Source organism: Sceloporus occidentalis, unplaced genomic scaffold (assembly GCF_023333645.1).
Source record: "Sceloporus occidentalis isolate IW3139 unplaced genomic scaffold, rSceOcc1.0.p SCAF_22, whole genome shotgun sequence".
NCBI classification, from domain to species: Eukaryota; Metazoa; Chordata; class Lepidosauria; order Squamata; family Phrynosomatidae; genus Sceloporus; species Sceloporus occidentalis.
The window spans coordinates 3,313,183-3,337,607 of NW_028317002.1; the positions used below are offsets into that span (position 1 = coordinate 3,313,183).

General features: G+C 40.6%; 1 protein-coding gene across 1 annotated transcript; it reads right to left on the reverse strand.

Moving 5' to 3' along the window:
- Positions 1–3,178: 3,178 nt before the first annotated feature.
- On the reverse strand, positions 3,179–19,133 carry LOC149300893 (ATP-dependent RNA helicase DHX33-like). Its single transcript, XM_089484531.1, has 12 exons — positions 18,929–19,133; positions 17,629–17,789; positions 17,186–17,413; positions 15,960–16,130; positions 15,254–15,439; positions 10,607–10,718; positions 8,408–8,567; positions 8,209–8,297; positions 4,591–4,718; positions 4,290–4,493; positions 3,706–3,792; positions 3,179–3,487 (listed from the first exon to the last, which is right to left on the reverse strand). Exons 1-12 carry the CDS (start codon positions 19,131–19,133, stop codon positions 3,179–3,181), a joined length of 2,040 nt encoding a protein of 679 aa, XP_089340657.1.
- Positions 19,134–24,425: the final 5,292 nt, after the last annotated feature.

The following is a 24,425-nucleotide window of genomic DNA, read 5'->3' on the forward strand; positions in this document are numbered from 1 at the left end:
GTTTGTACTAGAAACACATGCAGCCCCTCATTTGATGCGCCAAGGGATGTCGTTTTTGCAAATGTGTACTTTTTGAGCCATAATTTAACTTCCTACGTGAGCAGTAATGCCACGTCAAGGCTTTAACCCTAATTACTGACCATTCACACGCCTTTCACATCTCCATTCACTCGCAGAAGCACACACCATTCTTTCCCGTTACAATCCCAAAGAAATGATGGTAAAGGGAGAAAAAAAAAATCACTTTTACAGCAAAAATAAGTTTTGCAGTAAAAATGCAAGGCACTCCAGGGATGAGATGGTTACTCACGTACCGCACGGGCTAAATGGCTGATTTTAATAATATTTGCAGTTCATCAGGATTTCAAAAATTGCCTCCCTCTACCGTTGGCTAAATTTAACCCCATGATCAAAGGCATAATAGGATTTAAAATTAGTATCGGCCATTTCTAAAAAGGGAATGTAACTTTTTATAGCTATATGATCACTGTGGTAACATTGGCTACCACAGTGATCATTTAGCTAGAATACTTAAACTTTTTTTTTTTTTTAAATTAAACTACTTTATGTTTAAATAATTTAATTTGGGGGTCTCTAGGCAATTTTTATCTTTTTTTATCTGCCTTTAAGTGACCCCCAAATCCATTTTTTTACATTTTTATTTTTTTTACTTAATATTTGTTTTTCTTTTTTTAAGATTTGTTAATCTATATGCCGTTGGAAAGGTGAGGCGATTACCTTTCCAACGGTATATGTTGGGGGTATGTAGCTGCTTAGATGCCTGAGATACAGGCATCTAAGCAGCATGCCCTCATACCTCTTTAACTGACAATTGTCAGTTGTTAATAAAGTTGCGCGGTGACCTCATCGCGTCATTGCGCGAGACGGCACCGGGCGGATCGGATGGCCCCGGTGATGCCCTTCAGTTTGAGAGGCAGATCACCGGGGTAGGTGGTGATGGAGGTCCACAGACCTCCATCAAGGTAAGGTAGTGCTACTGACGGCAAGGTGCCGTCGTTAGCACCTGACTGGGACTGTCCTAGGTGGTTACGTATTCGGCGGGGGGGGCAAGGAATAACCTAGGGGGGGGCAATTGCCCCCCCTTGCCCCCCTGTAGCGACGCCACTGCATACGACTACACTTTCCATTAGCGTTCATTGAGAAGGCCTATTCTTTTGAGTGGTGTTAGGCTAGCGTGGGTCTGGGATTTCAAGATGTTCCTGTGCTTTTGTTCACACATGATCTTGCAGTCTGTATAGTACCAACACAACACAACACAACACACACACACACTCTTTAGGTCCTTTTATTCTTTCTAAAATTCAGGTATAGATTTGACAGTTCAAGTCCTTCAGATCACTCAGAATAGCAATGTGCTTGTGTTACTAGAACACATTGTATAAGAATTCCTGCAGTTCATTAATAGTAATCCTTAATTTAGCAGCACTTATAAAACACTACCAACATGAACATACATTACAAACATATTTGATCTTTGATTTCTAAGCACTTTTAGCAGTACCTTTATTTTTGCATACACAGCCATTAGAAAGGATGCAAGGGGAATAACTTTATCCATACTAAATTGCCTTTCAGAAAATATCTGAAGAGACACATACATACACATAGGTATTCTTGCACCAAGGTAAAAATAGATACCATATCAGCACAGCTGGCAAGATAACTGCGATAGGGTTTGGACTACCCTACTTATTAAAGTTATCATCCACAAAACTGTACACAACATAATTCAGAGTTGAATTATTAGCTTTCTATGTACATATGCTACTGATATGACATGTAAACCAGTCTTGGAATAGCACCCATAGTAAGGGGATAGTTATTGCACATGGCTTGTTGGTGGGGTTATATGATATTATTGTGATTAACAAAAGCTTATATATACCATTTAGAAAAAGTATTACTCATTTTGTATTTATTTTTTAGGATACTATAAACCGGTACTGCTCCCTGAGCCAGCTTTTACACATTTAGAAGGCACACAACCCTTAATATAAATCTTCCATTTCTCCTAAAACAATATTAAAAAATACGGTAATAATAAAAGTGGTTTCTAATTTTAAAAACATTGCCTTCAAATATTCAGATGGCCATGGTTAGAAAATATATATATATATATATATATATATATATATATATATATATATAATGCAATTGTCAAACTTTTCAGCTTTCAGTATTTACAGACTTTAAGCAGTATGTAAAGCATATATCATTTGCCACAGAGCAATACATGGGCACTAATGCTTTTTGTTTTAATTATGAAAAACAATATTTCAAATTCTTCATTCACCAAACAAGTAGTAAGGGCATGTTACACAGATTTATTTTCCCATACAGTGACATTGTACAAATGCTTTATCCTGGACACAGCAGCAGCCACCTTAAGCCCAACATGAAGCTTGGATCTGGATCTGCAAGGATGCCATTACAGCAGACTGTGATCTGTATTAATTATATATTGCTAACAAGCTGCTACTTAAAACATATACACATGTAGATGTACCATTTTCTTCTACTAAGCCAGATGAGTGGTAGAGTACAGCATAGTCCAAGAGCAGGCCCAAAGGGCTAGCTTCAACAGACAATAGGCTATGTATGGCCCCAAATCTGTACTCTTCCAGTTCTGGTGAAAAGTTTGAACATAAAGCGATCTCCCCATAAACCAATGGAATCTTCTGACCAATGGCCAATTTTGCTCCCCATGTCAGAACTGCTCCAACTGTTGGTTTTATAAACAGTCAATGCTAGCGTGCCCTATTCACAACGGCTTTTAAAGACTTTGATTATAAAAGATAGGTCCTGCATTGATCCGCTTCCATGGCTGTTAAGATCCATATAACACCATTTTGGGTTAACTCGATTGGTTTGGTGGTTTCAGCTATTTCTCTCATTATAAGGAAATATTGGAGTTACTGGAAGAAGGGATGTCTAGCTGCAAAAAAAACCCCCCAAAAAAACAAAAAAAAAAAACACATTCTAAACTGAATATAACAGGTCAAGCATTTGATCCTCAAAATCTCCATATTATTGTTACCAATAAGAATGACACACATGCTTGTCACAAACGTGTGTATTTTTAACAAATAAGCAGACAGCCGAACATAAGCAGGACTGGCCTGGAGTTGTCATAATTAAACTAAAACTGAAATCAAATTCAGGACTTGACCGTTTTTAACTTCCGCCTGAAATATTCTGGCGCACTCTCAAATAACCAGTCCGTATCCACAACACACAGGTCTCTCATGTAACATTTTGAAGTGTGCAGGAGTTCATTGTAAATGACACAGGCTGGCTTGCAGTGGAAGAGGACAGAAGAAGGATGGATGGCTACTGGTTGGTGTGTGTCCACCGTGGTGTACGTTCCATCGGGCTGCAGCTCGGCAGAATTCATGAACAGTCCGTGGGCCAAGCATTGTCGAATATTCCGGGTGTCTGTTCTTGAGGACTCAATGGGCATTGAGAGCTGATAAAAATAATAAAAAAATACCATAAGAGTGAAAAAATTGTTTGACATTGAAAATGAAAGTTTCAGCGATATATATGGACGATCAAAAGGTGTATGTGATGCATCTTTTTGTACACCTATCCTTTTTTAGTATATTCAACAAAAGCAAGACTATTTCAAAGAAAATCTAGTAACCCTCATTTTCATATAAAGTTATCAGACATGTTCAGACATACCTTAATACAAATGTCCCTCAGCTGGGAACGGACCTCTGAAACCAACAGCATATTCCTGGCATTGATGAAGTTTTCTCTGCACCATTCCTATAAACAGGAAGCCATAATAAACACAGGTACATTTTTATTAGTTCTTGTTACATAGTACATAAGGTTGAAAAAAGACCCAAGTCCATCAAGTTCAACCCTTCTACCTAACCTACCTACTCTTCATCCAAAAGAAGGCAAAATAAAAAACCTTAATTAAGATACTTAGAATTCCGACATCAGATTTCTCCTTGGACCAAAAAGCTCTAAAATATTAATTCTATTTACAGCCCTGTATGGCATGCCTTTCTAAAAAATATATATCCAGACCCCTTTTGAAGACATCTAATGTATTTGATAATGCCACCTTCCTTGGCAGTGAATTCCATACTTTTATAGTACTTATTGTACAATTTAAAATATCCATACTAAATGGATGATATTATGTATAGGGGAACAAACCAACATATTAAAAGCCAAATGATTACGTTTTATACTTTATTTGATAGGTCAAGCAAGAAAAAACCCCAAAAGTATGCGCAACAGCACAGACTCACCTTATTTTTACCCAAATTCTTAAAGGCGCGATAGATATTAAGCAAACTGATATGGTCACCCTCACTAGAGATGAATTTCTTCCTGGATGCCTGTACCTCATCCCGCTTAGCAGGTGGGTTGTGGAGAACGCTGTCCACAGACAGCAGAGACACAATAGTCAGGATCTCTTCAGTACAGTGGAATTTCGGGGAAATGAGGATAGTCTACAAGGAAATCAAGATTTTATATCAACTTTATATGTGCTATTCAACAGTTTTTTGATTACCATAAATGTTGGAACAATTAAGACTACACTATTACCTTTGAAAATTTGGGCTCCAGAGGAAAAGCAGCCATTTTTCTTCCCAGTGGTGTTAGGGTAATTTGGTCCTCTTTCCTCTCCACTGCACCCAACAGATCCAGCTGCTCGATAGCAGCCTGTATAGAGTCTAACATAGAAAGCAGGATTCCATGGATCATTAACAGAGCATTTATTTCACACGACAAGTTATTGAGTCTGGTTTGAGGCCAATATCATCTGTCTCAAAGCTGTATTAATAGGAAAACCAATATCACTTCATAGGGCAAAGTGCTAAATAAGCAGCAATCTCAAAAAAACCCAAAACATTTAATTATTTATATTGTTACTGCTCAGGATTTAGTACTCTGTGTCCCAAAAGTTTGCCTTAAGTTTATCATAATGAATGTAAACCCAGACAAACATACATGAAGTAGCAGGTCTTTCAAAGAATAAATAACTAGCTCCACTTTCCAAGTTAACGTTATCCTAGATTTCTAGGAACTGCACCAATCCAAAAAAAAAAAAAAAAAATTATCTTACTGTTGGTTGAATTAATGGTCAAATTCTCCTCAGAAAGAGTTTTCCTTTATTTAGATCATGTGCATAATCGAGACAAGGCACACAACACACAAAAGTCGAAGCGTTGTCTAATTACATGTTTGAATTACAGGGTTTATATAACCTCTTATCTACTTCTAATAGCATGCATCATTATGATTGGTTACTTTTCAAGTAAGTTACATCTCTTTAAGCTGCATAATTAAGAATGGCCTAGACTTGACCCTTTGCACATATATATAGAACAACAGAGTAGACGTGTTGGCGGGAACTCGTGCATATATCATAGACTAGACATTCCCTGCTTTCTTGTGTCTTTGTCAGGAATAATATTTACGATAACATAAGCATTTTTCTAACACTTACTACCTCACTTTCAAGACATCAAAATATTTATATTGAACATAGATCAGAGTGGTGATGCAAATAAACAAAGGAGAAATAAGGTAAGTAATAACTATTATGTTACAGTAATGGTACTACCAGCTGATTTCGGTCTGTCTACTAACACATCAGCACTGATATTACAATATGCAAAGACTCTTACAATACAAACACAGGTTAGGTGAATGACCAGGGCCCAGTAGAATAAGTGTATTCTCCCATTACTGTTCATGCCATGCATGAAATACCCTAGGCACCAACAAATATCACATTGCTACTGACCGAGAGTGCCTAGTACAGTGTATCACAAAAATGCCAAATAAACAAGTACTTTCAGTGGCGTCGCTACAGGGGGGCAAAGGGGGGGCAATCACCTACCCCGGTGATCTGCCCCTCAAACTGAAGGGCATCACCGGGGCCACCCGATCCGCCCGGTGCCGTCTCGCGCAATGACGCGATGACGTCACCGCGCAACTTTATTAACAACTGACAATTGTCAGTTAAAGAGGTATGGGGGCATGCTGCTTAGATGCCTGTATCTCAGGCATCTAAGCAGCTACACACCCCCAACATATACCGTTGGAAAGGTAATCGCCTCACCTTTCCAACGGTATATAGATTGTATACAAATATTAAGTTAAAAAAATAAAAATTTTAAAAAAAATGGATTTGGGGGTCACTTAAAGGCAGATAAAAAAAGATAAAAATTGCCTAGAGACCCCCAAAATTAAATTATTTAAACAAAGTAGTTTAACTTTAAAAAAAAAAAAGTTTAAGTATTCTAGCTTAATGATCACTGTGGTAGCCAATGTTACCACAGTGATCATATAGCTATAAAAAGTTACATTCCCTTTTTAGAAATGGCCGATACTAATTTTAAATCCTATTATGCCTTTGATCATGGGGTTAAATTTAGCCAACGGTAGAGGGAGGCAATTTTTGAAATCCTGATGAACTGCAAATATTATTAAAATCAGCCATTTAGCCCGTGCGGTACGTGAGTAACCACCTCATCCCTGGAGCGCCTTGCATTTTTACTGCAAGACTTATTTTTGCTGTAAAAGTGATTTTTTTTTCTCCCTTTACCATCATTTCTTTGGGATTGTAACGGGAAAGAATGGTGTGTGCTTCTGCGAGTGAATGGAGATGTGAAAGGCGTGTGAATGGTCAGTAATTAGGGTTAAAGCCTTGACGTGGCATTAGTGCTCACGTAGGAAGTTAAATTATGGCACAAAAAGTACACATTTGCAAAAACGACATCCCTTGGCGCATCAAATGAGGGGTTGCATGTGTTTCTAGTACAAACCTGGAGTGCGCAAGACAAAAATGAACATGTCGCTATGGTTAGAAAAAACATTTTCTAGCCAAAGCGACATATTCCATCATTATTTGCGCACTCAACTTTTGTCCTAGAAATACATGTAGCCCCTCATTTGAAGCTCCAAGGGGTGTAGTTTCTTGAAATGGATGAATTGCCTGAATGAGGGAGAGCATGAGTTAATATGTGGATGAATTGTCTGAATGAGGGAGAGCATGAGTTAATATGTGGATGATTTGTCTGAATGAGGGAGAGCATGAGTTAATATGTGGATGAGTTGTCTGAATGAGGGAGAGCATGAGTTAATGTGTTTGTGTGTATCATAGATGTATAATTGTGTAAGGGCAAAGATGGCACTAGCAGGATGTTTGAGCCTTGGGGACCAAGATGGCACAGGCAGGGTATATATGGGACAAAGATGGCAAATCTTATGTGTGTTATCTGGGTGCTGACCAGGTTCTATGTGGGCAGCGTGGTTGGGGTGTGCAACCTGTGATCTATCCCTGTAATTTAGGGGTTTTAAATATACCTTTAATGCCGTGTTTTTATGTGAATTCCAATTGATCTGTACCTGCAAAGCTGGGTTTGTGTGTTCTTCTGTAGATCCATATCTGCTATGCTATGTTTCCATACATTATTTATGTATACCTGCAAATACAGGGTTTGTATGTCTTGTTCAGTTGATTAATACCTGCAATGCTGTTTCCATGTATTTATTTGATCTATACCTGCAATGCTACATTTCATATATTATTATTGTATACCTGCAAATACAGGATTTGTATGTCTGATTCAGTTTATTTGATATATACCTTCAGTGCTGAGATCAGAAGTGAATTTCAATTAATCTATACATGCAAAGCTGGGTTTGTGTGTTAATGTGTTGATCTATACCTGCTATCGGCAGCAGGGTCTAATATTTATATATATATATTATATATATATATATATATATATATATATATCTCGGCAGCAGGGACTAATATTAATATATATATATCGGCAGCAGGGGCTAATATATATATATCAGCAGCAGGATCTAATATTAGGCCCTGAAATCATTTAGTGCAAAAGTTAAGGTATTGTGTTGTTTAAAAGATTTCAAGGATTAGTCTTACTAAATTGTGGCTTCAGGCTTCCCATGTTGAATGTACAAGTATTGTATTGGCCAATAACAAAAGTATCATTCCATAGCACATTACTTTTGGCAATTATATATATATATATATATATATGTGTGTGTTTTTTCAGTGGTATGATTTAATGGTGGAAATTATTAATGCCCCCCCAGTTTGACTGTGGTATCTTGTGTGCCCCCCCTATATATTGTTTCTAGAGTCGCCACTGAGTACTTTATAATACTCTGTTATTTACCCACCTGGGGAGGGCTTGGACATAAAGTCAAATGTGAGGATATTTGGAACTCTCAGTACCAGAAGCTGTAGCATCACACTGGCCAAATTACACCTGCAAAGCAAAAAAAAAATAAAAATACATAACAGCATCAAATGGTGGAGAGTTGCACAACAAACCATAGTAGCCAAAGTGTAACTCAACCTTATTACAGGACCGCTTACCTCTGTATCTCAGGCACAGTCATTTTCTCAAGCTTTTCAAACTCGTCCTCTGTGTAGAGTCTGTAACATATACCGCTGTCCTCTCTCCCAGCTCTCCCTGTGCGTTGCCAGGCTTGGGCTTTCGATATTCGCTGTACAGCCAATACCTCAAGGCCACTTTCTGTAAGGGTATGTGTAATTAACAAAAGCACCATGTTTAGCAGTAAATGCAATTGCTTTTTTTTAGCCAAGTACTATTAATGTGGCGTGTCATTAATAATCATAAAAATAGACTTTGTAAAAAGCACACAAGCTCAAAAGGTAATTTCTATCTTTAATGGATATTATTGAATGGACTGTATGTACCATGCTTTGGGACCTCTATAGCTACTACTAGAGAAACCAAAACCACAGGGGCCATGGCCCCGTTTTTTTTTTTTGCAGCCTGGAGGAAGAGGGTCGCTCAAGTTTTCAGCAACCGCTCTGCGCCCCTTACTCTCCTCGGCGAGGCTTCTGTCTTCAGTGTCTTCGTCACAGTGCCGGCGTTTCATGCTGAGTGTCGGAATATGACTTCATATGCCGGCGCTCAGAAGTGGAGCAGCGCGCACCGCGACAAAGATACCGAAGACAGAAGCTCGCGGCTCCCATCACAGGACATCCGAAGGAAAGTGAATTCAAAATGGCGGAGAGGGAGAGGGTAGATAGTGAGAAAAGAGGGTAATAAGAATATTGAAATAAAGTCAGTCGGAATGAGAGAATGAACAAATTAATTTGTGTATGAATTGTGTAAATGAGTGAAAAAATTAATTTGTGAGAATGCATTAATAAATATGTGTAACTAAATTGTGTGAAAGAGTGAGAATTAATGATTGTGTGAATTAGTGAGTGACTGTAAAAGCATCTGTGTGTATAATAGATGTAATAATAATTGATTTATGGAAAGGCAAAGATGACACGTGCAGGGTGTTTATGGGATAAAAGGTGGCAAAGGGTGGGCTGTTTGGGGACAAAGATGTCATATGCTGGGCCGTTTGGAGACAAAGATTGCAAATCCTATGTGTGTTATCTGCATGCTGGTCAGGTTCTATGTGGGCAGTGTGTATGCCAGGGCTAGCTTTGGGGTGTGAAACCTGTGATCTATGCCTGAAGTTTAGGGAGTTTAATCTATACCTTTAATGCCAAAGGTTTTGTTTGAATTCCAATTGATCTATATCTGCAAAGCTGTTTTTTGTGTTATTCTGTTGATCTATATCTGCTATGCTATGTTTCCATACATTATGTATAACTGCAAATACAGGGCTTGTTTGTCTTATTCAGTTGATGGATATCTGCAAAGCAAAACTGTTTTCATGTATTGTTTATTTGATCTATACCCTCAGTGCTGAGTTTACATGTGATTTCCAGTTGATCTATAACTGCAATGCTCGGTTTGTGTATTCAGTTGATCTATACCTGGTATGCCATGTCCATACATTATTTGTGTATACCTGCAAATAGAGTTTTTTGTCGTATTCAGTTGATCTATACATGCATGTGCTTTTGATATGTGTTTATTTGATCTATACCTGAACTGCAGGGATTAACTGAAGGAGAGGTATGGCTTAGTGAGTGAGAGACAAAGGGACTCTGGGGATGAGTACAGGGGAGAGGACCTCTCAATGTCACAGTAGGGTCAGGAGGAGGGAAATTTTTTTTTTGGTAAAAGCGGAGGGAGTGCTTGCATGCTAGGGCGCATGGAGCAGGGCCCAAAGAAATGGGGCCCAATTTCTTTCAATATTAAATATATTGGCAGCAGGGTCTAATATGTATTTATATATATTTGCAGCAGAGGCCAATATTTATATATAATCGGCAGCATGGTCTAATAAAGAATGAAAAACAACTGCCAGTTCAGCTGTTAATGTTAAACCATATTTCAATCAAGGTCTTTACTTCAAAGAGATAAGTACAGATTATGTAGTTAAAAATGTATGTCTAACACATATATATACACACACACATTATTTATATATATATATATATATATATATATATATATATATATTATGTATATGTAGCGTTTTATAATTGGCCCCCCCATGTGCCCCACCTAAATATGAAATCTGGAGACGCCACTGTAGACGTGTGGACAAGACAAAAACATTTTGAGATAAGACAATGAGAATGTATCCTCCTTGCTAAAACAAGACTCACACATAGAGACATTTGAGTATGTGCTACCTGGGTTGTATTTCTTTGCTTTAACCATGCCTGTGTCTACCACATACTTGATTCCTGGTATGGTAATGGACGTTTCTGCGATGTTGGTGGAAAGGATAACCTTGCGATGATCCTGAAGAGAGAGAGAAAAACCAGTAATTTTACTCACCTTAAATTCTCTTTTCCCAAGTATAGTGGCAGTACCGTGGGGCTTGCTCTCTTCCCCGGGACAAACACTAAAAAAGATAGAAGGGGTTAAGCTCCACCCCCCCCTTACCCTATAACTGCACGTACCGGCGATCAGCATTCAGTTAATAACAAGAGGACCAAAGGATGGAAAAACATTATCTTTATAACGAAATTAGGGAGGGAAACCTGTACTGCTCCTATACTTGGGAAAAGAGAATAGTGGCAGTACCATTGGGATGTAGCAAGACCCCCCCCCAAAAAAGGGAGGGAGGTAGATCTTAACAGCGTGCAGGACTTGACATCCAAACTCAGCTGCCGAATGTCCAGTCTGTAATGTTCCATGAGGATCACGCTGCTGCTTTACAAATCTCCTCCGGAGAGACTGAAGACCTGGAGGGCCAAGAGACAGAGAAGGATCATGTGGAGTGAGCCTTAAATCGGAGGCGGAATAGTCGCACCACAGGAGTATATGCCAGCCGGATGGCATGTGAGCCATCTGGCCAGGGTAGATTTAGATCCAGCTTGACCTGAAGATCTTCCATGGAACTGAAGGAATAGATGGTCAGATGAACGAAAGGAAGCGGTACACCCCAAATATATGGTAAGAGCTCCCTTAACATCTAGACAGTGCCAGTCACTTTCTTCTGGTGTCATAGGGTTTGGAGAAAATGTTGGCAGGACTAAAGTTTGGCTAACATTAGCTTGAGATAAGACTGTAGGCAGGAATGACGGCCTAGGATACATAACTACTTCGTCTTGATGAAAGATGAGAAAAACCTTTTGAGGCTGAGAGAGCCTGGAGTTCCTCAATCCGTCGTGCTTATGTGATAGCTACTAAAAATGCTGCCTACAGGGAGAGGAAATTAAGTGAAACCTCTTGGAGAGGCTCAAACGGAGTCGAGCACAGAGCCTTGAGCAGAACGGTAAGATCTCACGGTGGAAAAAACTATCTAACAGGAGGTCTCTTAATCGTGATGGCCTCAAAAAATCTCCGAATGAAACGATCCGACACCAGATTGAGAAGCAGAAAATGACGAAGAGCAGACACCTGCCCTTTTAAATGTTGCAACCTTGAGGCCCGCTTTAAATCCCGCGTGTAAAAAGCGCAGAATGACCGGAATGAGTGGAGGAGAAGACTGCAGGCCCTGAGACTGACACCATTCAAGAAATTTCGTACAGGTTCTTAGATAAATTATTCATGTAGATAGTCTTACTAATCCCAAGAGGAGATTAGTCATAACTTGGTCTATACCTTGATATTTCATGATCAGCCTTGCAGCAACCAAGCCGTCAATCTGAACATTTGAAGGGTGTGGACTGGAATTCCCTTCGACTCCAAGATGTCTGCGGACAACGGAAGTTCCCCATATGTTACCGGAAGCTGGCAAAGGTCGGAAAACCAGCTCCGGTTTGGCAAGAACGGGATAACTGCCAGTACTTTTGCCTTGTCCATCTTGACTTTGAGCAAGACTCGAGGAATCATAGACACCGGAGGAAAGATGTATGCCAGGTTGAATCGCCACTTGATCTCCAGACCATCCTGTATAGAGAGGCAAAAAGAGGGACTTTCCGATTCAGTCTTGTCGCCATGAGATCCACTTCTGGCAAGTCTACTATTGCCACCAACCCTTGAAAAATAGTCGGATGAAGGGACCATTCTGCTTGAGAACATCTGTTGCTGCTGAGATCGTCTGCCAGAACATTGTTCTGACTTCTGATGTGGACCGCAGAGATAGCTTCTAGATTTTCATGTGCCCATAGCATGATTTTGGTGCATAAACTTTGCATAATCAGCCACTGCTTGGGCTGGAATGACAGCCCGCTTGTCAAATTTCTTTTGACCTTCCACCACTCTAGTTTTTGAAGTACGTCCTGAGATATCAGAATGTTCTTGTGTGTCTTCGTCGGTCCTGGACCAGTGTGACAGAAAGTGCCATAGCAGAGGCCTCATTCTTGCTTGTGCCCAGGCTATCGCCGGCATGGTGGAAGTCATAAATCCCAAAATGCTCATTACCCTTCTGATAGAGCAGAGAGGATACGCTTGTAGCTCGGCGACACTTAGCCGAATGCATATGGCCTTGTCTATTAGAAGATAGAGGCGTAGAGATCTTGAGTTTACCCAAAACCCCAGAAACTTGATCTCTGAGGTTGGGTTTAAGTGTGAATTGGCTACATTCAGAAGCCAGCCGTGTTCTTTGAGAAGAGTGATCATCACTTGAAGATCTGTTAAAAGTTGTGCAGCGGATGAAGCTTTTATCAGCCAGTCGTCCAGATATGGAACCACAGCTATTCCCCTCAATCTCAGTTCTGCCGCCAATGGAGTGAGAATCTTGGTGAAGACTCTTGGAGCAATTGATAGGCCGAAGGGTAGCGCCTTGAACTGAAAGCGATGTAAACCTTTGCTTGTCTTCACTGCAAGTCTCAGAAATCTCCTTGACTCTACTGCTATTGGCACATGCAGGTAAGCGTCTTGTAGGTCTAAGGAAGCCACATAATCTCCTCTCTGAATTATGTGAGTAACCAAAGAGATGGTTTCCACACGGAAGTGTTGATATGGAATATATTGGTTGACGGACTTCAGATCCAGTACAGGAGGAAAAGTGCCCCCCCCCCCCCGGCTATGGGACCAGGAACAAGCGAGAGTAAACTCCCTGAAATAGCTGTATCTTTGGAACGTTTTCTATAACTCCCTGATCGAGGAGTTTAGATGTTGCCATAATACACCCTGCATTATGGTTCAACGCTGGGTAAGAGGATACTAGGAAACAATTGCGCGGAGACCTGGAAAATCTTATGGTGTAGCCTTCTGATATAATCTGACGGATCCATGGGTTGCTGGTAGTCTGAAGGCGACCTCCCACTGTCAAAACCGTCTCGCCCTATCTTGTCTAGCTGCTTAAGGGTGAAATCTGGAATCTTTATTTTCTTACCGAAAGGAAGATCTATCCTACAGCGTGGAATATCTCTGCCTATTATAGGGATACCTGCGGTTCCATGTAGGCTTGACATCAAGAATTCCAAAAGTTGCGAAAAGATCCTTATCTGCATCCTCCAGAACGTGGTCTTCCAGTTTCTGGAGCCATAAGCCTTGAGCTCTCGTTACTGCTGCTCCAGCTGATGCTGCTTTGCTTTGATGACCTGATGCTTGGAAGATTCTTCTATTAGCAGTCTTTTAGGCCGGAAACCTCTCCGATTGGCAACGTAGTTTTCTTAGACAACTGAGCAATCTGGACATCAACTTTAGGAAGCTCTTCCCACATGATGTCATCTTGAAGCTTGAAAATATGTTTAAAAGTGTTTAGAAACAAACGCACATTACTTGGATGTTTCCACTCACGCTGTGCAAATTCCATTAGGTGAGGCAAAATTGGAAAACCCTTTTTACTTAGCTTCTGGATTCAACAATATCTGGTTTACTTCTTTAACAAATTTCCCCAGTTCTTGCGAAGTAAAACCGGATTCAGACTCTGAACCTTCAGAACTGGACACATCCATAGATGAACACGAACATTCCCCAGATGACAACTCTGATGTGGATGAACTTCGCTCTCTTGCGTTTCTTACTTGGCTTGTCGTGCACCATTGGTTTGGCAGCCTCCTTAAATGCTTGAAATGTTTGAGACAAAATATTTTGCCCGGATATCTGCTAAACACTGCTGGCATGTCTTCCTCCTGTAGCCGTCTGGGAGAGGAGTAACATACAAGGCAAGCCAAATGTTTAGACATGCATGAAGCCTTTTAGGGAGGAGCCGAACGACTTTTATCCTTCTCTGGAGATGAAGGGGTTCCCATATTTTTTGGTGTATCAATAAAAAGATCACCAAAAACCGTGTGGGGGTTCAGACAACACGGAAACCTGTCCTGACACACACTCTTGTGGTCAGACAGGTTTGCACAGCATAAATAGGCAGCCAAATTTTGAATTTGGCGCCAAAAATCGGATGATCCGAGTCGCGCATGCGCTGCAGCACGGCCGGATCATCAGTGGAACGCATAGCCACCCGGGCGTGCGTTCCACTGTACTGCGCATGCTCCTCCCCTGCTTGAAAGAAATCACCGCTACAGATTCACTCTGTAACGCGGTGCTGCAAAGATCAGCCTAGCTCCCACCCGGGGAGCGAACAGACTTGCAGGAACCCCCTTTCGCCGCACACAACCCGTGTGCCGGCCGATCCGGATCCAAGCTGCCGAAGCAGAAGAATGGAGCAGAATCCCCAGTGCTCGTCCCTGCGGGACAAAAAAGAACTGAATGCTGATTGCCGGTACGTGGAGTTATAGGGTAAGGGGGGGGGGGAGCTCTTTTTTAGTGTTTGTCCCGGGGAAGAGAGCAAGCCCCACGGTACTGCCACTATACGCCGGGAAAAAATATAAAAAGAGGCAACTCAGATCACACTTCATTGTGACCATGCTCTATGGCTCAGTTCTGGATTGGAGTACCATTTTTTTTATTTATTTTTTTAAATAAAACAAACACTTTACCTTTGGTGCACTCTGAAATACTCGCATTTGCTGAGAGTGGGGTAAAGAGGCATACAGAGGTATCACGACCATCTGTGAGCACCCATCCGGTAGGTGCTTTGCTATATCTCTACATGTTTTGGTCATTGCTTCAATCTCTTCCTGACCAGTGAGAAACACTAAGATATCATGAGATGTTGGTGCCTCCTGGAAGGATAAAAAAAAACACAATTAGTTTCACCACTATAACAAACGTTAAGAACTGTAATTAAAAACACACACAAGATACTGATGACATCCAAAGTATGGTGTCCCTCTGAATATTGTATATAATTGTAAAGAGGAAATATTGCGCCCATATCTATATTCCTTTTTAATTGTCATTTCCGGTAGCATATATGCCTTTAGCATGCTCCTGGGAATGACATTGACGTAGCCTTAATATCTAATGTGTTTGCATCAGTCAATGTATATGATTAAGGAACTTGTTGATTGGCCCAAACGAAAGGAGATCAGCTGAGGAAATTATTATGACTTCAGCAGTTCATCGCCCCTGGCATAATGTGGTACAATGCAACAAAGGGAATCTTAGTACACAGCTTCCATTTTCATATCCATGCAGGCTTTCTTAGTTAGCATTGATTACAGAAACTTCACCTGCGGTAACCACATCTTGGGAAGGCATACATATGTTATTTTAAGTAACTGCTCAAACAACCATCAATACCTGGTGGATCTGGAACACTGTGACCAGTGCAGCTTGGAGGTAATCACTTTGAGGTTGTTTGGTGTAGAACACCTGGATAGGATGCTGCCTGCCTTCCAGGTAAAGAACTGGAGCTCCATTAAAGTACTGGGAAAATAGGTCCACATCCATTGTTGCAGACATGATAATTACCTGCCAGTAATAAGAGAAAATGTATTATAACTATTTTAAATATTTAAATTAAAAAAAAAAATCCAATCAGGGATTAAGGTCATCAACATTCATTACTTCTATACACCTGATGATTACTTTCTTACCCCTCTTCATGTATGTATTTAAAAAAAACAATATTGCCTTTTCCACACAACGTAAAACAAATACATTTACCGTATTTGTTCGAGTATAAGACAAGGTTTTTTTCAGAGCAAATGCTATGAGACTAAGATCCAGATCCCCCGCAGCGCTGCAGGGGACCCAGATCCCCCTGTCTGGTAACAGCCGCTGCTGCCGGTACTTCCACCGAGCGTGCATACTTTCCCCTGCTGCCAGAGGAGAGTTGCCTATGCGAATCGCACAAACGTCCACCTGCTGCCCCCACTAGACACCAAGGAGTAGGAAGCACTAGTAAGTAGGGGGGAGTGTTAAATGTGGGGGGCATAGGGCATTTCTGTAGGCAGAGTGCCCCATGATATGCCTTTTAACCCCCTTAATGCCACTCTATCTCTAGAAATACCTTATATCCCCTATATGCCACTCTGCCTCCAGAATGCCTTTTAACCCTCTATATGCCACTTTGCCTCCTGAAATGCCGTATACCCCCTATATGCCACTCTGCTCCATGATATGCATTTTAACCCCCTATATGCCAGAGTTGCACATAGTGGGTTAAAAGGCATATCATGGGGCACAGTGGCACATATGGGGTTAAAAGGCATATCATGGGGCACAGTGGCATATAGCGGGTATAAGGCATTTCTGGAGGCAGAGTGGGATATAGGTGGGTATAAGGCATATCTTGGAGGCAGATGTGCATAACTGGGGGATGGTTGGCAAACAAAAGGAAATAAAAACAAAAAATATTTATTAAATATGAAAAAATAGTTTACATGAATTAATATTTACTAGTAAAACTTTTTCTTTTCTTCCTAAATTAATATTCAGATTTTGGGGGGGTTGTCTTATAATCGAGCAAATACGGTAAATACATTTAATTGGCCTAACTGAAACATTACAAATGGTGCACTTACTTTGAGAGGCTGCTTCCCCAGCTCCTGTCGTTTCTTTTGTGCCGATTTCACAACCCCAAAAAGAACATCGGTGTGTACTGTCCTCTCGTGGGCTTCATCCAGAATAATCACACTGTACTTGCGCATAAGCGGATCTCCAATTGCCTCACGGAGCAACATGCCATCAGTGAGGAACTTTATTTTGGTTTCTTCTGATGTGACATCTTCAAAACGGACTGTGTAGCCCACCTAACAAATATAATAACTAACGTCAATCACTTCAAACAGCAACTCAAAACGCAAGACCACGGAAGCAGTAATCCTGAAATGTACTATTACATGTTGGCTAGAATATAATTCTATATTATATATAAAATACTATACGCTGCCCTCTCTAGAACCAAACAATCTGCATCTCAGTCAGGACCACAGCAAGTAAAATGCCCTTGGTGGACGGGACCTACCAGTTTACTTAGTACTGTTCTCTTCTCCTCTGAGATTCTGGAGGCAAGCGATATAGCAGCAACTCTGCGAGGCTGTGTCACACCAATGATACCCTGGCGTCCTATGCCCGCTTCATACAGGTACTGTGGGATCTGGGTGGTCTTGCCCGAGCCAGTTTCACCTGGAGAATTAAGATGAATAAGACAATGAATCAGATCAAATTCCTCAGTAACTCTTTCCATTTCCTATTACATAGCTATGCTTCTCACGCGAACATTTACCTCCATATATCTTATCTAAGGCCCATAAACACATTCTCAATGTGTTTGCTACTTTTAGCACCACTTCTGATAAGATGCCATCAGTAATTCAACTTGCACAGAACCAATTTGTACCATGTACACACATGTATGTTTAGTATGGAATCCAAAGCGACAATAAGCACTGTGCACTTTGGTAGCATAGGGGGAAAAAACAAACAAACTCCTAGAGATGTCATCATGACATCACAAGGGTTTCCCATTTTAAAAGAGATCCATAAGGTCTGAAAAGACGCCATATGGGATCCCTAACTTTAGTGCACTCTCTTCTAGAATGCAGTGCAAAAAAATGAAAATAAAAATATTTAAAAAAAAGAAAAAATAAAGTTGTAAAAGAATAAAAACACATAAAACAATCACCTGTACTAACCCTATACGTCTTCCCAAGAAAAAGGAATCTGAAGCACGGGGAGAAGTCTAGGGAAGCTCTGGTAAGTCGGGGGGGGGGGGGTAAGAGTGGCATATGGGTGGGTATAAGGGCTTTATGGAGGCATACAGGGGGTTAAAGGAATATCAGGGAGGGAGACTAGCATATAGGGGGTTAAAAGGAATATCAGGGAGGCAGACGGGCAGATAGGGGGATAAAAGATATCTGGATGGGTATATAGGGGGCAGGTTGGGGGAAAAAAAGGAAATCAACACAAAATGCATTTTTTCTCAAACCTAGTTTTTATTAAATATGAATAGTTTACATGTGAATTAATATTTACTAGTAAAACTTTTTTTCTAACAGAGTAGTCTTTTATTCAGGCTTTTTCTTTTTTGCCCAAATATTCAAAATTTGGGGGGGGGGGGGTCGTCTTATAATTTCCTAAATATCTTCTTACACACTGAATTATACAGGAGCAGATCAGCAACCTGCTAGTCTTGGCCCTTCATAATGAAGTGAAAGAGTTAAAACCCCACAATGTAAAATCCCTTTAGTGAATAAACCCCAGGGTGATCCCGCTTCAGCGTTTATCTCTATGCTAAGCTAAACACTCCTATCCCCGTATCTCACCTATGATCACCGCGCTGTCCTGCTGCCGCAGCTGGCCTATCAGCTGAGCCCGGGCATGGTAAATGGGAAGGCTCCGACGCTGCAGCTCCATGGGCACCGGGGTCTTCTTGGGCCCGGGCTGCATCACCCCTTTCCGTTTGAAGTGGAATGGAGGAGAGCCCGGCTTAAACTTCTTAGCCGGAGGGTGATCGGTCTCTTGAGACATAGTATTCGCCGGGCTCGATGCTCTTCAGGCTTTTTGACGACTGCTGTGACCCCAACAGAAGAGGCAGCAGCCCGAGGGAATCATACCGGACCCCCCCCCCCTCCCAGCTCTGCCACACGTGCTTCCGGTTTACAGACCGGCTAAACGCAAAACAGACGCTAGAGGGCGCACGACTGCTGAACGCGTAATTATAAGGCTTATTACATCAGCCCAAGCGACTGGACGGGGGGTTGCAGTTAATAATATTCGTGCTGCTCTAGAAAAGCAAATCACCTAAGTCAGGTTTGTTTTATTTTCCCTCCTTTTTGCTATGCCGCATAGGGTAGTGTCTACGAGGTTACAAATGACACATTCTGCACTGCGCTGATTGGACAGATAAAATGTGGCAGCGATGTAAGTGGTGGGTGGATTAGTGACGTCACCGTGTGACTGCATCGTTTTCTGCACGATTAACCAAAACATACCTATTTCCACCAGCTTGAATATCACACAGTTAAAATATAACTTTTATGGAACCTAACATATAATTATGGGGAAATCCTCTAAAAACCAAAAAAGTTAAAAATAAATATGGATAGCCAAGTATAAAAAAGCTTTCAGGCTGACGTGCAAAATGATGTAATCTTTATCCTCTATACCAGCGGTCAATTAAAATGGAATTGAGATGTAGATGCACACCAAGTGTATTGCCCAACCACTTACACACATCCTATGTAAAGAAAAAACCTCTGGCAAACAAATGATAAGAGGTCTAAGGCATTGGTCCTACATATGGCAGCACATACATCAATTAAGGTCTTAGTCTTTACATCCAGGAAGATAGGCAGACTGAATGGGCCCGGTGGTTGTTATCTGCCATTAAATTTTATTTTTCTAAGGATCAAACTACAGGCATACCTCCCGATAAACCCCAAAGTCCCACAATTCAGGAGTCCAGCTGTCCATTCCTTTCACAGAATGTTGATGAATATAGCATTCTAGTAGTTTGCGGGTGAGATCATGGGCCACAATAGGGAGATTAATGCATATGGCCAGTGGCACATATGCCCAAATTGTCATATTTTATTTTATCCCGTTGCCAAGCTGTATTACTTATATTTCTTCAAAACACAATGCTCTATCCCACAACTCTAAAAAATGTAGTTTGTTTTATACCATCACAGTCTTTAACGCTAGATGTAACTAGTTGTCAAGCATTTTCTGCCAAAGTAAATATGACCACATCCACATCATCCTTAGGCAAATAAGAAAAGTGTCTGCAAAGTCCTCTTCCAAGAACAACAAAGCACAGAACATGGATTATGCTTAAAAACTAGCATCATATATAGTGCTCTTAGACAATCTCCCTTGTTTATATTGCATATTATTGGCCATGTATACAGGGTTGCCAGCTGTCCATAACTGGGAACTTCGGAGGGAAGTCTACGTGGAGCTCTGCCTCTTCTAGGATGAGGCTAGTGGGGGAAGTAGGATGGCTCATCGCTTATAGAAAAAGGAAACTGATCCAGGGAAGCAGTCAAACCCAGATACTTCCCAAATACGCATCTGTCCCGGTCTCATCTGGGCAGTCCAGATTTAGTGCTTCATGGACCACTTTTTTTCTCTTATTTCCTCTCCTTTTGTCTTTTATACTTCCCTTGTTCTGCCTCATCTCCTTTCGCTATTATCTTTCCTTGCTCCCAAGTGCAACTTTTCAAAGAATGTCCAGAAAACAGCGCACCAAAAGGTGCCAACCCCACCTTTGTGATGGACAACTTTCTGAATCTCCTACTTCATCATCTCTTGGGGCCACCTCATTGTAAATACAACTTTTCCCCATTGCAGTTAGCCATGTGGAACAGAAAATATATGCATACTACACGTTTTGTGACCTTGTTTTCAAAATGAAACATTTAAAAACAGGAAGTGAATACAACTATGTAAAACAAATTTCTAAACACCTGCTAGTTTCACTGCATATACATACAGTATATGGACAAACGTATTGGGACACCTGGCCATTACACCAATAGGATTTATGACATTGCATTCTACATACATAGACATTAAAATGCAGTTGATCCCCCCTTTGCAGCTATAACTGCTTCTATTCCTCTGGAAAGGCTTTCCATGAGATTTTGGAGTGTTTCTGTGGGAATTATTTTTACACATTCATCGAGTAGAGCATTTGTGAGGTCCGGCACAGATGTTTAAAGAGAAGCCCTGGCTCAAATCTCTGTTCCAGTTCATCCCAAAGGTGTTTGATGGGGTTGAGGTCAGGGCTCTGTGTGGTCCAGTCAAGTTCTTCTACACCAAACTAACCATGTATTTATGGACCTAGCCCAACCCCTGAAAAACAGCCCCAGGCCATCATCCCTACTCCACCAAACTCTACAGTTGGCACTATGCAGTCAGGCAGGTAACATTCTCCTGGCATCTGCCAAACCCAGACTCCCCCATCAGACTGTCAGAGAAGTGTTTTATAACTCCTAGTTTACACCACTCGATCCAACACTTGGCATTATACTTGGTATTGTGAGGCTTGCATGCAGCCATGAAACCCATTCCATGAAGCTACCATCACATTTTTTTTTGGAACCAGCAGAGTGTTGGTGACTTTTATGCACCATGAGCCTCAGCACTCCGTGGCTTTACGTGGACTTCCACTTCGTGGCTCAGTTGCTGCTGTTCCTAAACGCTTCCACTTTCCAATAATACCACTAACAGTTGACTGTGGAATATCTAGCAGGGATGCAATTTTACAAACTGACTTATTGCAAAGGTAGCATCCTATCACAGTACCACTCTTGAATTCAAGCTCTTCAGAACAAGCAATGGGTCCGGGTGTGTATACATACAACTTGCAAATACTTGCCCCCTTTGATAGTAATCCTTTGCACTTAGTGGGTGACTGCTATTCCCTCTATGTTAATATTGTCATACCAGATACATTTATAATAAGTTAGAGTGTAGTTTGCCTTTTTGTAAGGTTACAATGTTCAGTGTAATGGAATCAAGGAACTAATACAAAGGAATTTATGAGCTTGATCATCTCCTTTCTTTTATACTTCAGCTGTACATATACACGTACATACACAAGGGACTTTCAAAAAGTTTCCGCATATATATATATTAAAAAAATTGTGGTAACGTTTTGAACGTGTATATATATATATATTATATATATTCTTGATAGTTAAAGGACAGCTCCAGCCCAGGAGATGAAATCTAAACCGGGGCAACAGCAGCCAGCAGCCATATCTTCTCAATCTTTAGCTAGTGAGAGATTAAGTGAAAATGCCCAACTACGCTGAGAATTCTTAACTATTCCCATAGATGGCAAGGAGTTCATGTGATTAGTTTGAAAGTTTCAACCAGCTTTGCAAAACAAGGCATTAAAAGGTTGAAATGGTCACTAGCATGGAACTAATTAGTGCATTAAATATTAAAGCTAAGAATTAGCAAACTAGAATAAAGCAGGGACAGAGGATACATATATGCCATTAAAACTAGAGCCACAATCTTCAACTCCACACTAGATGTGCTTTCTGGACAGATTTTCCTTAAGTAAGATTAACAGATGTTATTTTCCTTGAGGGGAAAACAAGCAGCGGTCTGCCTAAATTATTAAAACTAAAACGAGTATTAGCCAAAAAAAAATACACACATAGGAGGTTTTTGATGTCTTTTAAAGACTGTCATACATAATCTTCTGTATCAAAGAACTTAAGAAAAATACACACAACACCTTTAAAAACCATTAAACAAGTATGCATGGTCTTGTTGACTAGCATTTTCTTCCAGTTTCTTGGCTCCAAAAGGTTCAAGTACCAATGCAAGCAAAACCTCAACTGAGAGGCACTGATGGGAAGTTGAAAAGGTCTCCATGGGTCATTAAGTGAATTATAAAGTGCTTCCTGTTCTGGAGAACTGTACAAGTTCCTCTTATAACAGGGAGAATGTAGATTCCACAATGTTTTAAAATGAGTTTGTTTCATGGCTGCATTTTATTGTTGGCACCACTCTTGCTGATGTTCTTATCATTGCCCCCCACCCCAGGCAAATCCTCCAGGTCTGTCTTCTGGAAGTGGATTGTAATTTGGATCTTCTTCTTGAGTATCAAATATTGCTTTTCTGCAAAAGATTAGAAATGGGTGGTTTACTTTCGAGTTACAGAGCAATATGCTAAGTGCTTACATAAATACAGCTAAGAAAAAATTAAATTGTGTATATATATATATATATATATATATATATATATAAAAAAAATATAATAAAGTATATGTTATATTGCAGGGGCGTCCAAGTTTTTTCTGCAGTGGGCCACTTCATCAGAATTGTATACGATGTGCGGGCCGCACTCATTTTTCACTGCGTGAAAATATGGCCTTTAATAAGATATGCAGATTAAAAAAAAATTAAATAACACAAAAACTTTACTTTTCCTCTCACTGATTTCTGGGCCTAGAAAGTTTTGTGACTACAAATTCATGATTCTGGATAAGTAAAAATAAAATAGTTCTATTTATTTTAGGGATGCACTAAAATGAAAATTCTGGACCAAAACCAAAAATTCAGGGTTCACTTAGCCGAAACTGAAAATGACCCCCCACACACTTTTAATAAAAGTAAGTTACACACCAAAATTGTACAAAAAATTATATATTATGATTGTTAACAGCAATCTCAGGCATACCCAGATTCCAGCATGTACTGGTTGGCTGGGCATTGTACCGGTATTTTTTGTCCAATTTTAGTGTGTAACCAAACTTTTATTAAAAGTAACACACGACAATTGGACAAAAAAAATCAACAATATGACTTAGCAATCACACTCCTATCATGCCAACAGCAAACGCACTCTTTTTATACCCAGGCAACCAGTAAATGCTGGAACCTAGGCATGATGGGACTGTGATTGCTGTTAGCTGTTTAGCAATCACACTCCTATCATCCCAAGTCAGCCAGTACATGCTGGTACAGGGTGGCTGTAAGTGCAGATCCCATACTGCTGGCAGCATCAATACACAAGGGGGGCAGCTAGCCAGGTTTCAGCATGAACTGACTGACTTGGCATGATAGGAGTGGGATTGCTAACAGCAAACACACTCTTTTTATACCCAGGCAACCAGTAAATGCTGGAACCTAGGCATGATGGGACTGTGATTGCTGTTAGCTGTTAGCAATCACACTCCTATCATCCCAAGTCAGCCAGTACATGCTGGTACAGGGTGGCTGTAAGTGCAGACCCCATACTGCTGGCTGCATCGATACACAAGGGGGGCAGCTAGCCAGGTTTCAGCATGTACTGGC